Source organism: Rhipicephalus microplus, chromosome 7 (genome assembly GCF_043290135.1).
Source record: "Rhipicephalus microplus isolate Deutch F79 chromosome 7, USDA_Rmic, whole genome shotgun sequence".
Classification (NCBI taxonomy): domain Eukaryota; kingdom Metazoa; phylum Arthropoda; class Arachnida; order Ixodida; family Ixodidae; genus Rhipicephalus; species Rhipicephalus microplus.
The window spans coordinates 119,158,472-119,174,012 of NC_134706.1; the positions used below are offsets into that span (position 1 = coordinate 119,158,472).

The 15,541-nt window shown below is 46.7% G+C and overlaps 1 protein-coding gene across 2 annotated transcripts in view; it reads right to left on the minus strand.

The window, feature by feature from the left end:
• Positions 1–15,541, minus strand: part of LOC119185144 (fatty acid synthase-like) — a 234,243-nt gene that overhangs the window by 172,340 nt on the left and 46,362 nt on the right. For both annotated transcript variants that reach the window (XM_075869607.1, XM_075869606.1), the window contains exons 6-7: positions 15,150–15,383; positions 2,751–3,052 (exon numbers count right to left, since the gene is read on the minus strand). In XM_075869607.1, coding sequence (XP_075725722.1) covers positions 2,751–3,052; positions 15,150–15,383 — 536 coding nt within the window. The remainder of the gene's footprint in view (positions 1–2,750; positions 3,053–15,149; positions 15,384–15,541) is intronic.

Consider the following 15,541-nt stretch of genomic DNA (forward strand, 5'->3'; position numbering starts at 1 on the left):
TGTCTTTCTCGTGCTGTTTTGTAAGCTTCACTCAGACTCGGACCTACTTCCTTGAAATCTAGGTAATACAGTAGCTACTGTGATTCTTTGAGAGATGCTATCGCAGTATTGAGTTTATCGTTTGAAAAAGTGAGCAACATTCAACAGCTAAAGAAATTAAATATATAAATTAACAAACATATCATCATGTCACCACTGTAAACGAAAAATGCATCAAACCATATGGAAGAAGCGAAAATCGGTACGACGTCTTTGCAACCGCAATGCATTTGCTGACGAATTCGGCGATGACGCTCCGCTACTCAATGAAGCAAATATTTGGCTAAATTGACATTTATGAAGACATCTGAAAGCCATTAGTTTAATTTTGTCCACAACTATCGAAGACGCGTTGCGGTGTTTGTAACAAAGCGCATGGCGGAGTGTTCGAAGGTCTTCACCAAAGCGTATTTACTGCGTCATCGGTATTTATCAAAACGTATACCTCCATTACTATCGTACAATGTAATGACAATGACGTACAATGTAATGACAACTAAGCAGATTGATGGGCTCTGAACTCTCTTTGTTCCTTTGTTGATCGCAGGAACGAAGCGCATGAGTGGAAAAACGGTCTTTATGGAGAGTCATGCCATGACATGCTACGACCTTGATGGTCGACTAAATGCAGCGCCCACTTCAAGAAATACAGTTACTGGGGGATATTTTTATACATTCGCCCGCATCAGCCCCATCAATCCCGCATCAGCCCCCGTATGTTCCATGTCAACACCTAAAAAAGTGTTAGGTTCATTGGAGCGTCATCCAATACCAGTACTGACACCAAGCCAGAGAGTGTGCTCAGTTCCCCAACCACAAATTGTACCCTTCCTGATAGTGTACACTGGCGTGAAATTCCCTACACACGCTCACTTGACCCAGTTGCATTAGAAAATAGAACAATTGAGCTTTTACAAATATCTTGATAATTTACCTCATGGAAGATACATGTGCTATATTATTCAGTGCAGAATAAAAATGATATAGCTGCGCACCTGTGGTGCTTATAGTAGGAAAGCAGTGGAACTGGCGTCGTTGTCTACATCCTTCATTCATATAGTCAACAGTTCGACGGAATCCCGTCTGATTGGGGACAAACATAGTGAAAATAAAAAAAAACGTCGACTATGGTAAAATACACAAAAATTAAAAAAAGACGTTTCGGCTCCCCACATGGGAGCCTAGGTCACAGTGACCGCAAATGACGTAGTGCGCTTTTTTTATCCGGATATTCACCCTAAACTTAAGAGGAGTGCTCTACGCCGTTTGCGGTCACTCTAAACAAGGGTCCCGTGTGGGGAGCCGAAACGTGTTTTCAATTTTATGTATTTTACTTTGTTGGGCGTTTTCGTTATTTTGCACAATACTTCTTTCATGATAACTCTTTCCTTTCGCACCCCTTGCCATAATATAGTACACAAGATTGCACAATGCTTTGCCCTTTCAACTCCTTCGTCGCTTTCTCCTCACCCTCACTTCCCTTTCCCACTTTTTTCGAAGCTATACTATACATAGATTTGTTTTCTCTTTTTGTGCACTGCTTTTGCTTGTATGCTTCTTTGTGTCGCTTCCTCTCTCAGCCTATTTAAATCCCTGTTTTTGTACATATACGTCTCTTTTCTTCCCTCACTAATTAGCTCAATATCTTTCTGTATTTCTGTACTCGTTATCTCGGCTTCAACTTCGAATCGATCGGCCTACACTCCGAGAAAAAAAACACTGCTTTGAATTTTTTAAGGCCATTTATACCACTCTCGTTGTGCTCTCTTGAGGTAATCAGGGGACCCGCAGAAATGTCCACTAGCGTCTTTTACGAAAGTAGTGCACTTCGCACGTCAGGACTGCCCCAAATGGGCCACACATACTCTTTTCCGCTTATAGTGCATGCGTCCTTGTGTCCAAAAATATCATGAAGAAGAAGCGGACAAAGCTAGGGCATGTAGGTTGGTGGTACTGATAGTTTCGTTTATTTTGAAAGAACATTATGCTCGGTATGAACATTATGCTCGGTATGATAACACTATACCTTGTTTCGTATTCACGGACTGTTAGCATTTCTCCTCGGTGAATTTCTAATAGAAGACTGGCGCAACTGGAATTGGGAAGCCTATTGGCAACCCTTGAGCGGGCCCGTTTTGCCAGCCCTACCTTCCTTATAATATTGCATTCCTGGTGAGCTGCGAAAAGTTTGCACCTTTTCACTGATAATATGTCAAAAAACATGCAAGAATCCATAGCGAATGCTATTTACTGGCACGTTATTACAGATCATTCGTTCACTCATGCAGTTGGCACAGTACTCCCTGTTCTTATATGAACTAGTAAGATATCTGCACACATATCTGCATAAACAAACCTCGTTGCCGGAACTTGCGGGTGAGAACAAAGTGCAAATTGGAAAACTGCTGCATTGAGTGAGAATGTCCCACGTTCCTCTATTGCCAAAGTTCCCTTCTAAGCAGTGAAGCTCCGGCCTTGCGACAGATCACGTGACACCCGCTGTTAACATCCCGGTGCACTTCAAGGTTTACGTTTACTTGTGTGTAGCCTAGCGTTTGCATTCGCTTTTGCTGAGTAAAGTAGCCTGTTTATCTAAAACAAGTAGTGCTTGCTGATCTTTAGCCACATAGGCATGTGGGGCTTTGTGGACATCAATACGATTGGACAGCTGCTCTTTCGGCGAGCACTGAAACATTACACAAAAAACTCACCACTGAAGCATCCTTGCTTCTTCCAGACATAAGAACAAGCCTCGGTAGATATGGCTTCTGACGTGGAAGGCGCTCAGCGTGGGGGCCTGGGTTAGAATCCAAGATGGTGTGCGCGTTTGTGCCACCAATGCCCTGGGAGTTGATGCCTATCATGCCACCGTCAAACGGCGTTGGCCTGTCAACCACTTTGATGCGCCCATCGTGCAATGAGCGAATGGCTGGATGAGGCTCATCAAAGTTTATATTGGCAGCTATTGTGCCCGTTTCCATGGCGAGTATTACTTTTGCCACGGCAGGGATTCCTGGAGAAAAATGGTGCCAAAATAAGAACAACGCTTCAGGACTAGAAATCTCCCGAGTGCTTTACACAATGAGATTGCTATTCTGGAATTGCGGGCAATTGACGAGGCCTCAAAGCCTGCCAGTACAAGAAGCGTACATTGTGTCGGTTATTGTCTTGTGTCAGCTCATAATTCGTTTGTTTTACACAGTGTGTCGTATGCGTTATCCATGGGGTAAGAAATGTGAAAGTGAACTCAAAGATCAGTGGCCAATACACGGGTTATTGCTTGAATAGCTCAATGACATGCCTTAAAAAACCTGAACAGTTCTTCCAGCTAACATTCACGCAGGTTGTTCAAATAATAGGTCACCGCAACAAGAAACAATTTTTTCAAAAGCGCTAGAGAATCGGATACATCTGCACAGTATGTGCCATCTGTTGGAGGCCGCAACCGCGGCATTTCGTAACTGAATGGTAAATAGGCGAAATAAAATCATTTTTGCTGAAAAAAAATCTGGTAATCAAGAATGACTCCGTGTTCTACGAAAAGGAGACCTACTGAAATATTATGAAATAAAGTGAAGTATCATTCTACAAACCATGTCTATTTCAGGATAATTGAAGCCCGCCGATTTGAAATGCATAGAGCTTTACTGTTACATATTACACTCAGGACATCCACGCAATATGTGGTACGACATCATAATTTTAGCAAACCGTTAATCAAGTTTCTAGCGTGTAAAAGCGGGAGTTGCTTTCTATAACTAGGTTTGTTATAGAAACCCTGCAGAATGCCAGTGTATCCGGCGTTACAGCGCATAGAAGTAAAGAAAAAATGGCAGATCTACGTACAGTGGCAATCGGTGATATGCGAAGCACGAATGAGGAATGTTTATATGTCGCTTTAAAATCAGCAGAACGTTACAAAGCACAGGTAAATTACGCCGCACATCATTTCCATGGCATGCGTCAAGTCCATCATGTTTGGACGTATCATTTACTTTCGTCGTCTATTCACGCAACGTGATAACAACTTTGGTATTTGTTTAGCTAGCAAAACGGCCGCGAGCGTGCTATGAGTATAGCATGTAGTTACGTTTTACATGACGCGCACTTCATGATTATCATGTTTGGACCTACCATTTACATTCGTCGTCCATTCACGTCATCGAATACCAAATTTAGTATATGTGGAACTAGAGAAACGGCGACGAGAACGCTATTAGAGTACCATTTAGTCATGCTTTACAAGACACGCATATCATGATTATCATGTTAGGACGTGTCATATACCTTCGTCGTCTATTCACGTCACGTGATACCAAATTTGGTATATGTGGATTCAGCGAAATGGCCGCGAGCACATCATGAGCGTCCTATTTTGTCATGTTCTTACATGACACGCGTGTAATGATTATCATGTTCGCACCAGTAGTATACCTTCGTCAATCACTGACGTCACGTACCACCAAATTTTGTATTTGTGGAGCTAGCGAAACGGCCGCGAGCGCATCATGAAGGGGCCAATATACTCCGACGTAACGTTGATGCGCGCGCACGCTGGGCGCAGCGACGCTACACTAGAAACACGCTAGCGCTCTATAGTCTGACGCCAGGCGCGACCAGCGTCCGTCGGCGCGGCCGTGTGGGAACCAGCTCGAAAAGCGACATGCTGCGTTTCGTGCCAATGACGTTACCCAGACAGCACTGCACTTGCCCACGGAGCACCTATCACTGCCTCCCTTTGTGACGGAGGGATGCCGGGTGCATTCAAACGCGCATGCGTCAAAGCAACGCAGCGCGGCATGCGCAGACAGATCGGCGCCTGCCATGGCATCGCCGGCGTGACGCGACTAAATGAAAGCCGGCGCGTACGCTGTCACGTCGAACTGTATTGGCGCTTTGAGTGTGACATGTAGTCATGTTCTTACATGAACCGCACCTCATGATTATCATGTTTGCACCAGTCACATACCATCGCCATCCATTCACGTTCCGTATTACAAAATTTTTTTTTATGTTAAGCTAGCTAAACGACCGCGAGCGCATCATGAGCGTGGCGTGTAGTCATGACTCATGACTTACATGACATGCATGTCGTGATTTCCACGTTAGTGTGTGTCACCTGTGTTCGCCATGTGCACATGTTCTACCAGACTCGTTTTTCAACATGCCATGTGAAGGAAAGCACCGCAAGAGCAGCAAGACCATGAAATGTAGATTATGACATTCATGACATACATGTTATGACTAGTAAATTGTGCCCGTCATACCGTCATTTTATGTCATACCAAATTTGGTATCGATACCATTAACGAAATGGCCAGGAGAGCTAAAAGTCGTAGGTGGCTAGATAGATAGATAGATAGATAGATAGATAGATAGATAGATAGATAGATAGATAAATCGATAGATAGATAGATAGATAGATAAATAGATAGATAGATAGATAGATAAATCGATAGATAGATATATAGATAGATAAATAGATAGATAGATAGATAGATAGATAGATAGATAGATAGATAGATAGATAGATAGATAGATAGATAGATAGATAGATAGATAGATAGATAGATAGATAGATAGATAGATAGATAGATAGATAGATAGATACGCTCGAAGCCGCCGAAGTTTGCTAAGAAATGCTTAAATGCTTCGCATTTAAAAGACCAGACACACAGCAGTGCGTAGTTATTTCTGTTCAATGTACTCCAAACGAAATTGACGTGCTGCAGTGCACCAGTGGACACCCGAAACACCCTCTCACCAGCCTCTGCACACTGGCCCCATGCCACCTTAAATAATCAGAATTAGTACGCTGAATTAGTATTATTTTGTATGTCCACCCAAAGGCGAACGCTAGTGAGAAATTTGCAGAATGCTGTTATGTGTGGAGATTCATCAGTGCTGGCGGTGGCTACGCTCTAAGTGCGCATAAGAAACGTTCTGGGTTGGCACCTACCGACTATTTGTATGCCACAAGATTTCAGGCATATTAATGGGGGGGCCGGTCATGTGGGTTGAGAAACAGTTGAAAACGTCTCAATTTGGGTGTGTGGATGTGACCGAAGACTGACCTAATAGAAAATTACAGTGCGGCATTTTTCCTTCTTAGTCCTATACATAAAGAACACTACTGCTGTGAAGACATATTCTACTTTCGCGTTGTGATCTATTCATGCGAATAGCGGTAAGCATTCTTTTTTTAAATGTTATTTTATCAGTTCACAGTCAGAACTGAGTGCGCTACCTTTAACATCACTGTGAAACTTAGCAACCAGTTTCGATGAGAAGTGGCACAAATAGCTTGTAGGCACAGTTAGTTCTTGAGAACTATTCAGGTTCGCTAATTATACGCCTGCTATGAGGAGTTATAGTTCCAGCTAGTAACGTTGTCCATGCTGCCGATTATACTTAGGTTTTATTAAAATCAAGTTATTACAGATATTGTCACGGTTTCGTGATGCTCACGAAGGTAAAGACGACTTGTCCAAATGAAAAGTGTTTCTTTAATTGGCCAAACTTGTGGTTATGTAAAAGAAAAGTGAGATTACTGCAAGACACTGGCACACTGATAGCGACGAGCAGAGCGTCGGCGGTCGATCAACTGACAAGCGGCGAAACGTGCCGGCATATATACACTTACCATCGAACATTCTAGCGTTATCGCTAGCGGCGACGTAGGTTCCACAATAATCTGAAAGGTTCACAAAGGGGGGAGGGTAATCTTAACAAAGCAATCTACTACAGCCTCGAACCTTCTCTAACAACGTAGCCCCACCGCGGTGGTCTAGTGGCTAAGGTACTCGGCTGCTGACCCGCAGGTCGCGGGATCAAATCGCGGCTGCGGCGGCTGCGTTTCCGATGGAGGCGGAAACGTTGTAGGCCCGTGTGCTCAAATTTGGGCGCACGTTAAAGAACCCCAGGTGGTAAAAATTGCCTGAGCCCTCCACTACGGCGTCTCTCATAATCATACAGTGGTTTTGGGACATTAAACCCCACATATCAATCAATCATCTCTAACAGCGTAGGCGCGGTTAGCGCGGAACATAGTGTAATGGGGCGATGACAAAACTTCAAACAAGGAACGTGGCATTGCCCCCCCCCCTGAAAAAAGCATCGTCCCAATGCTTTAACAAAAAATTAAAGGGCAAAAATAATGCAAGAAAGTCCAAGTGATCGACAACAATGCAGCAAGAACAACAACAACAAAATACAGTCTTTCTGCTCGTTAACGCGCATGAAACGGCTGGAGGCGCCTCAGAAGAACGACTTCGGGCCGCCATCGGCGCCGTTGAGAGTTCGTAATTCTGGAAAACATCGTATTCGAGTGGCCCGAGACATCGTACTACCCTGTATGGTCCAAAGTACTGTCGCAAAAGTTTTTCACTCGGTCCACGTCGGCGTATCGGCATCCATATCCAAACACGTTCACCGGGCTGATATTCCATGAGGCGTCGCCGAAGATTTTAACGGCAGCTGTCCGACGTCTGCCGATTCTTGATGTGGAGGCGGGCGAGTTGTCTAGCCTCTTCGGCGCGCTGAAGGTGCTAGCTCACATCGAGGTTTTCTTCGTCGGTGACATTGGGTAACATGGCGTCGAGCGTTGTAGCCAAGGTCCCTCCGTAGGCCAGTTTGTACGGCATCTTTGGCGTCGTTTCTTCAACGGCGGTGTTGTATGCGTAGTTCACGTACGGATACCAGGTCTTGTGTTAGACGTCGACATACAGGGCCATCATGTCGGCGATGGTCTTATTAAGACGCTTGGTGAAGCCATTGGTCTGTGGATGAAAGACGGAGGTCCGGCAGTGACTTGTCTGGCTGTACCTCCGGATCACCTGAGTTAGGTCCGCCATAAATGCCGTACCTCTTTCAGTAATGAAGACCTGTGGGCCTCCGTGACGCAGGACAATGCTTTCGACTAACAACTTTGCTACCTCGGTGGCACTGCCTTTGGGAAAGGTCCTTGTGCCGGCGTAGCGCCTGAGGTAGTCGGTAGCCACGACGATCCCTTTGTTCTCGGAGTTTCACGTCGAAAATGCCCCTTTGTGTCCATGCCAATTTGCTGGAACGGCCGGTGTGGTGGCTCGATGGGCTGGCGAAGTCCGGCTGGCCTAGTCGGTGGTATCTTTCGTCGTTGCCAGTCTCGGAATGTCTTCACATAACGAGTGACGTCAGCAGAAAGCCGTGGCCAGTAATACTTCTCCTGTATTCTTGCGAGCGTATGGAAAACAACGAGGTGTCCAGCCGTCTGGTTATAGTGTAGAGCATCCAAAACTTCTGGACGTCACGCTGAAGGTACTACGACGAAATAGTTGGCCTAAAGTGGCTAGAAGTTCTTCTTCGGGAGAACGCCAATCCGCAAGAAAAACGACTCAACTCCTCGTTTGAATACTTTTGGAGCAACGGCGGCCTTGCCCTCAAGGTATTGTACAAAGATCCTGAGTTCCGGGTCAGCTCGCTGCGGCTCGGCGAAGTTGTCGCCACTCATGGTTCTTAGGAAGCAGTCATTGTCAGGGTCGTCCTTCGGCGGTGGTTCGACGCGGCCACGTGCGAGACAGTCGTCGTGAGAAGGTTTTATTCCAGGCTTGTAAACGACTGTAATGTCGAATTCCTGAAGCCTCAAGCTTCACCGTGTGAGGCGACCTGAAGGGTCTTTCGAGTTAGCTAGCCAATACAAGGCGTGGTTGCCGCTAACAACTTTGAAAGGCCTGCCGTAAAGGTAGGAGCGGAACTTTGATGTAGCCCAGAAGATTGCAAGGCACTCCTTTTCTGTTGTGATATAGCTGGAATCTGTCTTTGATAGCGACCGGCTAGTGTTACTGAAGACTTTTTCCAGTCCGTTAGTCTCCTGCACAAGAATCTCGCCGTGTCCTACATTGCTTGCGCCGGTGTGTATTTCTATCTCAGTGAATTCGTCGAAATGTGCAAGTAGCGGAGGCATTTGCAGGCGTCGTTTCAGTTCCTGAAATGCTTCCTCTTGCGGAATTTGCCACTTAAACTCCACGCGAGTCGTGGTAAGGTTAATGAGTGCCTCTGCAATGTGGGCGAAGTTTTTGACGAACCGCCTGTAATTGGCGCATATGCCAAGAAATTGACGCACGGCCTTCTTGTTGGTTAGCGGTTGCAAGTTGGCAATGCAAGCTGTTTTCTTGCGGGTTGGGGCGAATGCCGGACTTGCTGATGACGTGGCCCAGAAGCAAGAGCTATTCGTAAGCAAAGCGGCACTTTCCTGCCTTCAGGATGAGTTAGTAGTTTTTGATAACTTGCAGTGCAGCTTCAAGGCGCCGCATGTGTTTCTCGAAGTTTGAGGAAAACAGCACGACGTCGTCTAGGTACACAAGGCAAGTCTGTCACTTTGAGCCGGTTAGTACAGAATTCATAACACAATGGAAATTCGCAGGTGCAGAGCAAAGACCGAAGGGCAGGACCTTGAACTCGAATAGGTCTTTCGGTGTAATGAAGGCAGTTTTTTCTCGATCGATCTAATCAGCTTCAATCTGCCAATAGCCGGTCTTCAGGTCCATCGAAGAAAAGTACCTCACATTATGATGTCGATCCAGGGCGGCGTCTATCCAGGGGAGAGGATATACGTCCTTCTTTGTGATCTTGTCCAGGCGGCGATAGTCGACGCAGAAGTGTAGGGATCCGCCCTCCTTCTTGACTAACACAACGGGTGACGCCCATTGACTCGGTGAAGGCTGGATAATGTCGTCGCATAGCATTTCGTTGACCTGCTTCTTTATAGCTTCGCGTTCTAGCGTCGACAATCAATACAAGCTATGACGGTGTGGCCTGGCACTCTCTTTGTTACGATTTGATGTTTTGCGACCGGGGTCTGTAGCAATTTCGACGGAGATGAAAAACACTCCCTGTATTGTCGGAGCAGAGCTATGAGCTGCTCTTGCTTATGCATCGGAAGGCTTGTGTTAACGTCGAAAGCTAGTTAACAAGCTTGGTTTTGCCGTGGGAACTTCGGTAGACTCGGCGAGGGCGAAAGCGTCGCTGGCTTTCACTGTCTTCGATGTAGGTAACCACGGTGCCTTGGATAACGTGCTTGTATTCATAGCTCAAGTTCGAGAGCATCACAACAGCTTTCCCTTGTGGCAGTTTCGCCATTCCTCTGGCAAAAAAAATTTCGTGGTTGGTAAACAGGTACTGGTCACCTTCAACGACGCCCTGCATGTTTGTTGCTATCTGTGTGCCGACGGAAATGCTGGCGCTGGAGCGAGAGGGAATGGTGTCTTGTTCTTCTAGCACATTTAGGGCGTGCTATCCTGATTGCGTGTTATAGTCTTTGATCTGAGGTTGATGACTGCACCATGAAGGTCCAAGAAGTCCTTATCAAGAATAATGTCTCTGGAGCAATGTTGTAGGACCACAAAGCTTGCGAGACAAATCCGGTTCTTAAAGGGCCACTCACCAGGCCCCATAGTGAATTTTAGTTAGACAGTGGAAGTTGTTGGGTGTCAGATGAGAAACATTTTGGCAAAAAGTTTTCCGAATCGGTTCATCAAGAGCGGAGAAAACAATTTTTTGAAGAGGCGCGAAACGAGGATGAGAGGAGGTGACCTCAAGACCCTTGCCGCTCCCCCGCGTAGCCTTCGCAAGTCAAGTCCCTTTATCACCCTCTCCAGCATCCGACCATGAGGTGGCGTGCGCATGACGTGCCCAAACAAATCCAACCCCCGAGCACGCGAGCAGCGTTGCTTTGTTGACCAGCGTTATTTTGTGGTCTTCTGCCTGCTTCTGCGGAATGGTTTAGAAACGCTAGCTTAGACGCCGTAGAGTAGAAGAGCAAAATGAGTGCGCGAACGCGTGGAAGCGTTCCGCGCTGGTCGTCTGCTCAATGCTCTGACCGAGGGGACACGAAAGCATGTGAAACGCTTGCACAATAGCCCCGCATCTCGCAGCATTTCACGGTGAAAAAAATGAAAGAAAAACGTGCACATTTTTATTGCGTCTCATTTTATTTCAAGTTTTATTATTCCTTTAAAGCAACAAATACATAAACCACGCATGTTGTGTTAAATATATTTTTGCCATGTCACGTGATATACTGTTGACAACGTCAGAGCCGACTCGTCTACGTAGAGGACTGCATTGTCGTGTACGTAGGCCATTCCTACGCCTACGTCATGCCCTCATTCTCTAGGCGTGTGGCGGCAGAGGGGGGGATGATTAGGAAACGCCGGCTTAGACGCGGTAGAGTAGATGAGCACAATGAGTGCGCGAATGCGTAAGAGCGTTCTACAGTGGTCGTCTGCTCAATGCGATGACCGCAGGGACACGAACGCATGCGAAACGCTGCCACATTAGCTGCGCATCTCGTAGCATTTTACGGGAAAAAATGAAAAAAACGCGCACAATTTTTTATTGCGTCTCATTATTTATTTCGAGTTTTATTAGTTCCTTAAAGCAACAAATACATAAACTACTCATGTTGTGTTAAATAATTTTTGCATGTAACTTGGTATACTGTTGACAACGCCAGAGCAGAGTCGTTTGCGTAGAGGACCAAAGTCATTGCATTGCTGTGCACGTAGGGCCATTCATACGCCCACGCTATGCCCTCATCATCTAGGCGTGCGCAGCGTTCATCTTCAAATTCGACCCTTTTCCGCGGCGCGTAGCGTTGCAAAATTTGGGAGACGTGGCAATGAACGCCTCGTCTACGCATTGCGCTAGTCAGCTTAAAATTGTCAAACCTGGTGAGTTGCCATTTAATGGAGTCTCTCGCTGGGCAGATTCCTGCTGGCGTTACTAAGTGACCTCCAGCTGTCCGCATCTCAAGGCCTTCCCACGCGGTCTTCACTTTCTTCAACTTCGTAGCGAACGCTTCGCTGATGACTGAATAGTCAGCGGCGTTGTCGACGAGAGCTGTCACATTGTGGCCGTCGATAAGAACGTCAAGGTCACTAGTTCGTCATCTCGCGTTGTAGTTAGGCCGTGGCGTCGGGTCACGACTACGTAGACTTTCTACGATGCTTCTGTGTTGCGTCATTAGGTAGTCTTCAGTACGTGAGGTTCCGATGTCTCAGCTAGGTCGGGATACTGCCGTGTTCTGAAGGTATCGTTATGGCATCGTCGTCGGGGGCGGAGGATCTTCGGCAGTTCGTCGTACAGCAACCGCCTCTCTATCGGTTCCTGCCCTTAGTTTTCCGAAGGATGCTGACTAAGCGACTAGCCACAGATTGGTTTAGTGTAGGGCCGGGGCCCGGGAAGTTGTAGCGGCCGGGCAAAGGGTAACGGTATGGCTGTCGTTCTTGCCACCACGTTCCAGTGATGTAATCGGCGATGTCGCGAGGCTTTTCACCCAGCTGCAGGCGCGGCGCGTTGACAGCGAGTCCTCGGAGCCCCATTTGTCGGTACTGGCAGCGGCGGTAGGTGTGGCCGGCTTCCCCGCAGTGTTAGCATGGCGGGCGGCTGTCAGCCGCGCGCCAAAGGTCTGTTTTCCTTGCTATGAGGCGCTGGCCAAGAGGAAAACGGTAGGGCGCGGATGGTGGTGGTGGCGGCGGCGTCTGGCGCCTGAAGTTTGGCGGAGCGGCGTCTTGGTGTGAGTATGGAGGGGGGACGTAACGTCGGGCAGCAGCAGCGTAGCTTATTGTTCGCGGCTGAGGCTGCGGTGCTTCGGATGATCCAAGCTATTGCCGAACTTCTTCGCAGACAATGTCGGCACTTGGGGCTGCGATGAAGGCAGCAGCTTCCGTAGCTCCTCCAACACGATATGTTGAATCGTTTCGCGTGTGCCGTCGGAGCTGAGGGTGTGAACAGCTGTGCCTTCTTGCATCAATCGGCACTCGTACTGCCGGGTAGGCATTTTCAGGGTATTCTCGATGGTCGTAGCCTCCGAGACGAACTCTTGAACTGATTTGGGTGGGTTCGGCACCAGCCCAGCGAAGAGGTCTTGCTTTACGCCTCGCATGAGCAAACGGACCTTTTTATCCTCGGTCTTGTCAGGGTCGGTCAGTCGGAACAGGCCAATCATTTCTTCTGCGAAGATTGTGGCACTTTCGCTCGGAAGCTGCACCCATCTTTGCAGCACAGCAGCGGCCCTTACTTTTCGGGAGACGCTCATGAACGTTTTCAGGAGTACGCCGCGGAATAGATCCCTGGTTTGAAGTGACGACTCGTGGTTCTCAAACCAGGTCCTCGCCGCGTCTTCGAGGTAAAAGAAGACGCAGCGTAGCTTTTCTTCTAAGTCCCACTCGTTTAACGAGGCAATTTGGTCATATGTTTCCCGCCAGGTCTCCGCTTCTTCGCAGGATGATCCTTGGAAGTTCGGTGGCTCTCTCGGCTGCTGCATTACGACCGTTGCGGGCGTTGGCACAGGGGCAATCATAGTGGTCGCAGTAGTAATTGTGGCCTTGGGCTTGCGAATATCAGGTATAGCTCCGTACTCTGGATGTAGCCCTCGCTGTCTACGTCTAGCTCACTAATTGAGGTTGATTTCATTGTCCTTCACGGTGTGGGCTTAGCTCATGGCTTGATGGGTGCATTCGGTACATGGGCCGGGAAGTACCTCCACCAGATGTCACGGTGTCGTGACGCTGACAAAGGCAGAGACGACTTGTATAAATGAAATTGAAAAGTGTTTATTTAATTAGCCGAACTTGTGGTCGCGTAAAAGAAAAGTCAGTTTACAGCAAGACACTGGCACACTGATAGCGGCGGGCAGAGTGTCAGCCGTCAATCAACTCACAAGCGGCGAAGCGTGTCGGCGTTTATGCACTTGCCATCGAACATTCTAGCGTTATCACTAGCGGTGACGTAGGCTTCAGAATAATCTGAAAGGTTCACGAAGTGAGCGTAATCTTAACGAAACGATATACTGCAGCCTCGAAGCTTCTCAACACCGTAGGCGTGGTTTGGGCTGAACATAGTGTAACGGGGCAATAACAAAACTTGAGGAAAGGAACGCGGCAGTATTATTAGTACTCTCAGAACCCGAAGGCATTACAGAGGGAAGTGGATATACACAAAAGGAGAAAGAAAAGAAGCTCATAAAGAGTGGCAGTAAAATACCCAAGTGTCTGGAAAACTGACATCAAGATGAAAAATTAAAATAGCAGCGGGAATACATGAGCACAATTTTAAAAATATGAAAGAAATTGTACAGCATCACAATAATACATAGATTCACAGGAGAGCTATTGTTTTACGAAACTTATAATTATCTTTTGATGTCATAGGAAAGATCATTCCAGCTGACACTATTTCTGCGTATGAATGAGCTATGAAAACATTCAATATGACAAAATGGAATCTCCGTTTTAGTGTGGTTACCAATGTGAATCGGTATAAATGAAGGCCTGATGCGTGGTTTCTTTTTGAGATATTTGTAGTAAACTTTATGGAAAACAAATAATAAAGGTACAGAGCTGTGAGCAGAGAAAGGAGGGAGAGACCGACTTATTTCATAGTGGTTACGCTACGTGTGTGGCAATAGGTATGAAATGACAGGCATGGTTCTGCACACCCCTGAAGTCGGAAATGACTGAACCAATGACGTCAATCAATGAGCCCAGACAGATGGAGAATGCTATAATATCGAGCGAGTTAGTGTTTTATAAGCCATTATTTCATTCATCAGGATAAATTAGAAACGTTTTTGCTATGATAGCTAAGCATGCGGTTAGCGTTATATTATGATTGAGGTCGGTTTTCCGGGACAAATAAGACGAAGTGTGAACACCATGCTTCATACAAGAGAAGACCATTTGTAGTCCAGCATTGTTAATATGGCAAGTAGAAGAATCATTGGATTACGCAAAATGCGCAGGTGGTTGCACCTATTATTGCTTAGTTATATGTTCAACATGGTACACGAAGCCTAGTAACTTGTAAGTGTGCGACTGAAGGTCAAAGAGATAGTTAATATTTATTATACAATTAACAATACTGCCAATCTCATCAGATAATATAGCAGGGAGGGCATATGCATAAAAGCGAATATTTGTTCACACAAGGTAATATTGTTATTATCAATATATTGTTGTCAATAACACTATCACTCCATCCCGATGAATTAAGACCTGCTGTGACATGAATAAGAAAAACTGCTCTTCATTGGTGTTTTATGAAAAGACTCTCGATTACGGACACATTCTTACCAGAGGCGCTCTCGGAGTGCCCCATGTTGCTTTTTACCGACCCGATCAAAAGTTGTTTCTCGCGTCCGGGTGAGCAAATGACTTTGCTGATTGCCTGCAACTCCTGAATTCCTCCAGCCGTGGTCCCAGTGCCGTGTGCCTCCACATAAACAACTTTTGTAGGGTCCACGTTGACCTCGGAGTACGCGTCTCGCAGGAGGCTCTCGTGACCGATTACTGACGGATATGGGATACCTGGGAATAAGCACACTCAGTGAGTCATCAGCTTAAATTCTTGGAAGCGCAACGTGTTGCATCTCAGCAGTGCTGCCAACCGTAGGGTAGTCACCCTACTTGTAGGCCATCATCAGAATTTTTCAGCCAGGGTGGGGCACTTACACAATTTTCTTATC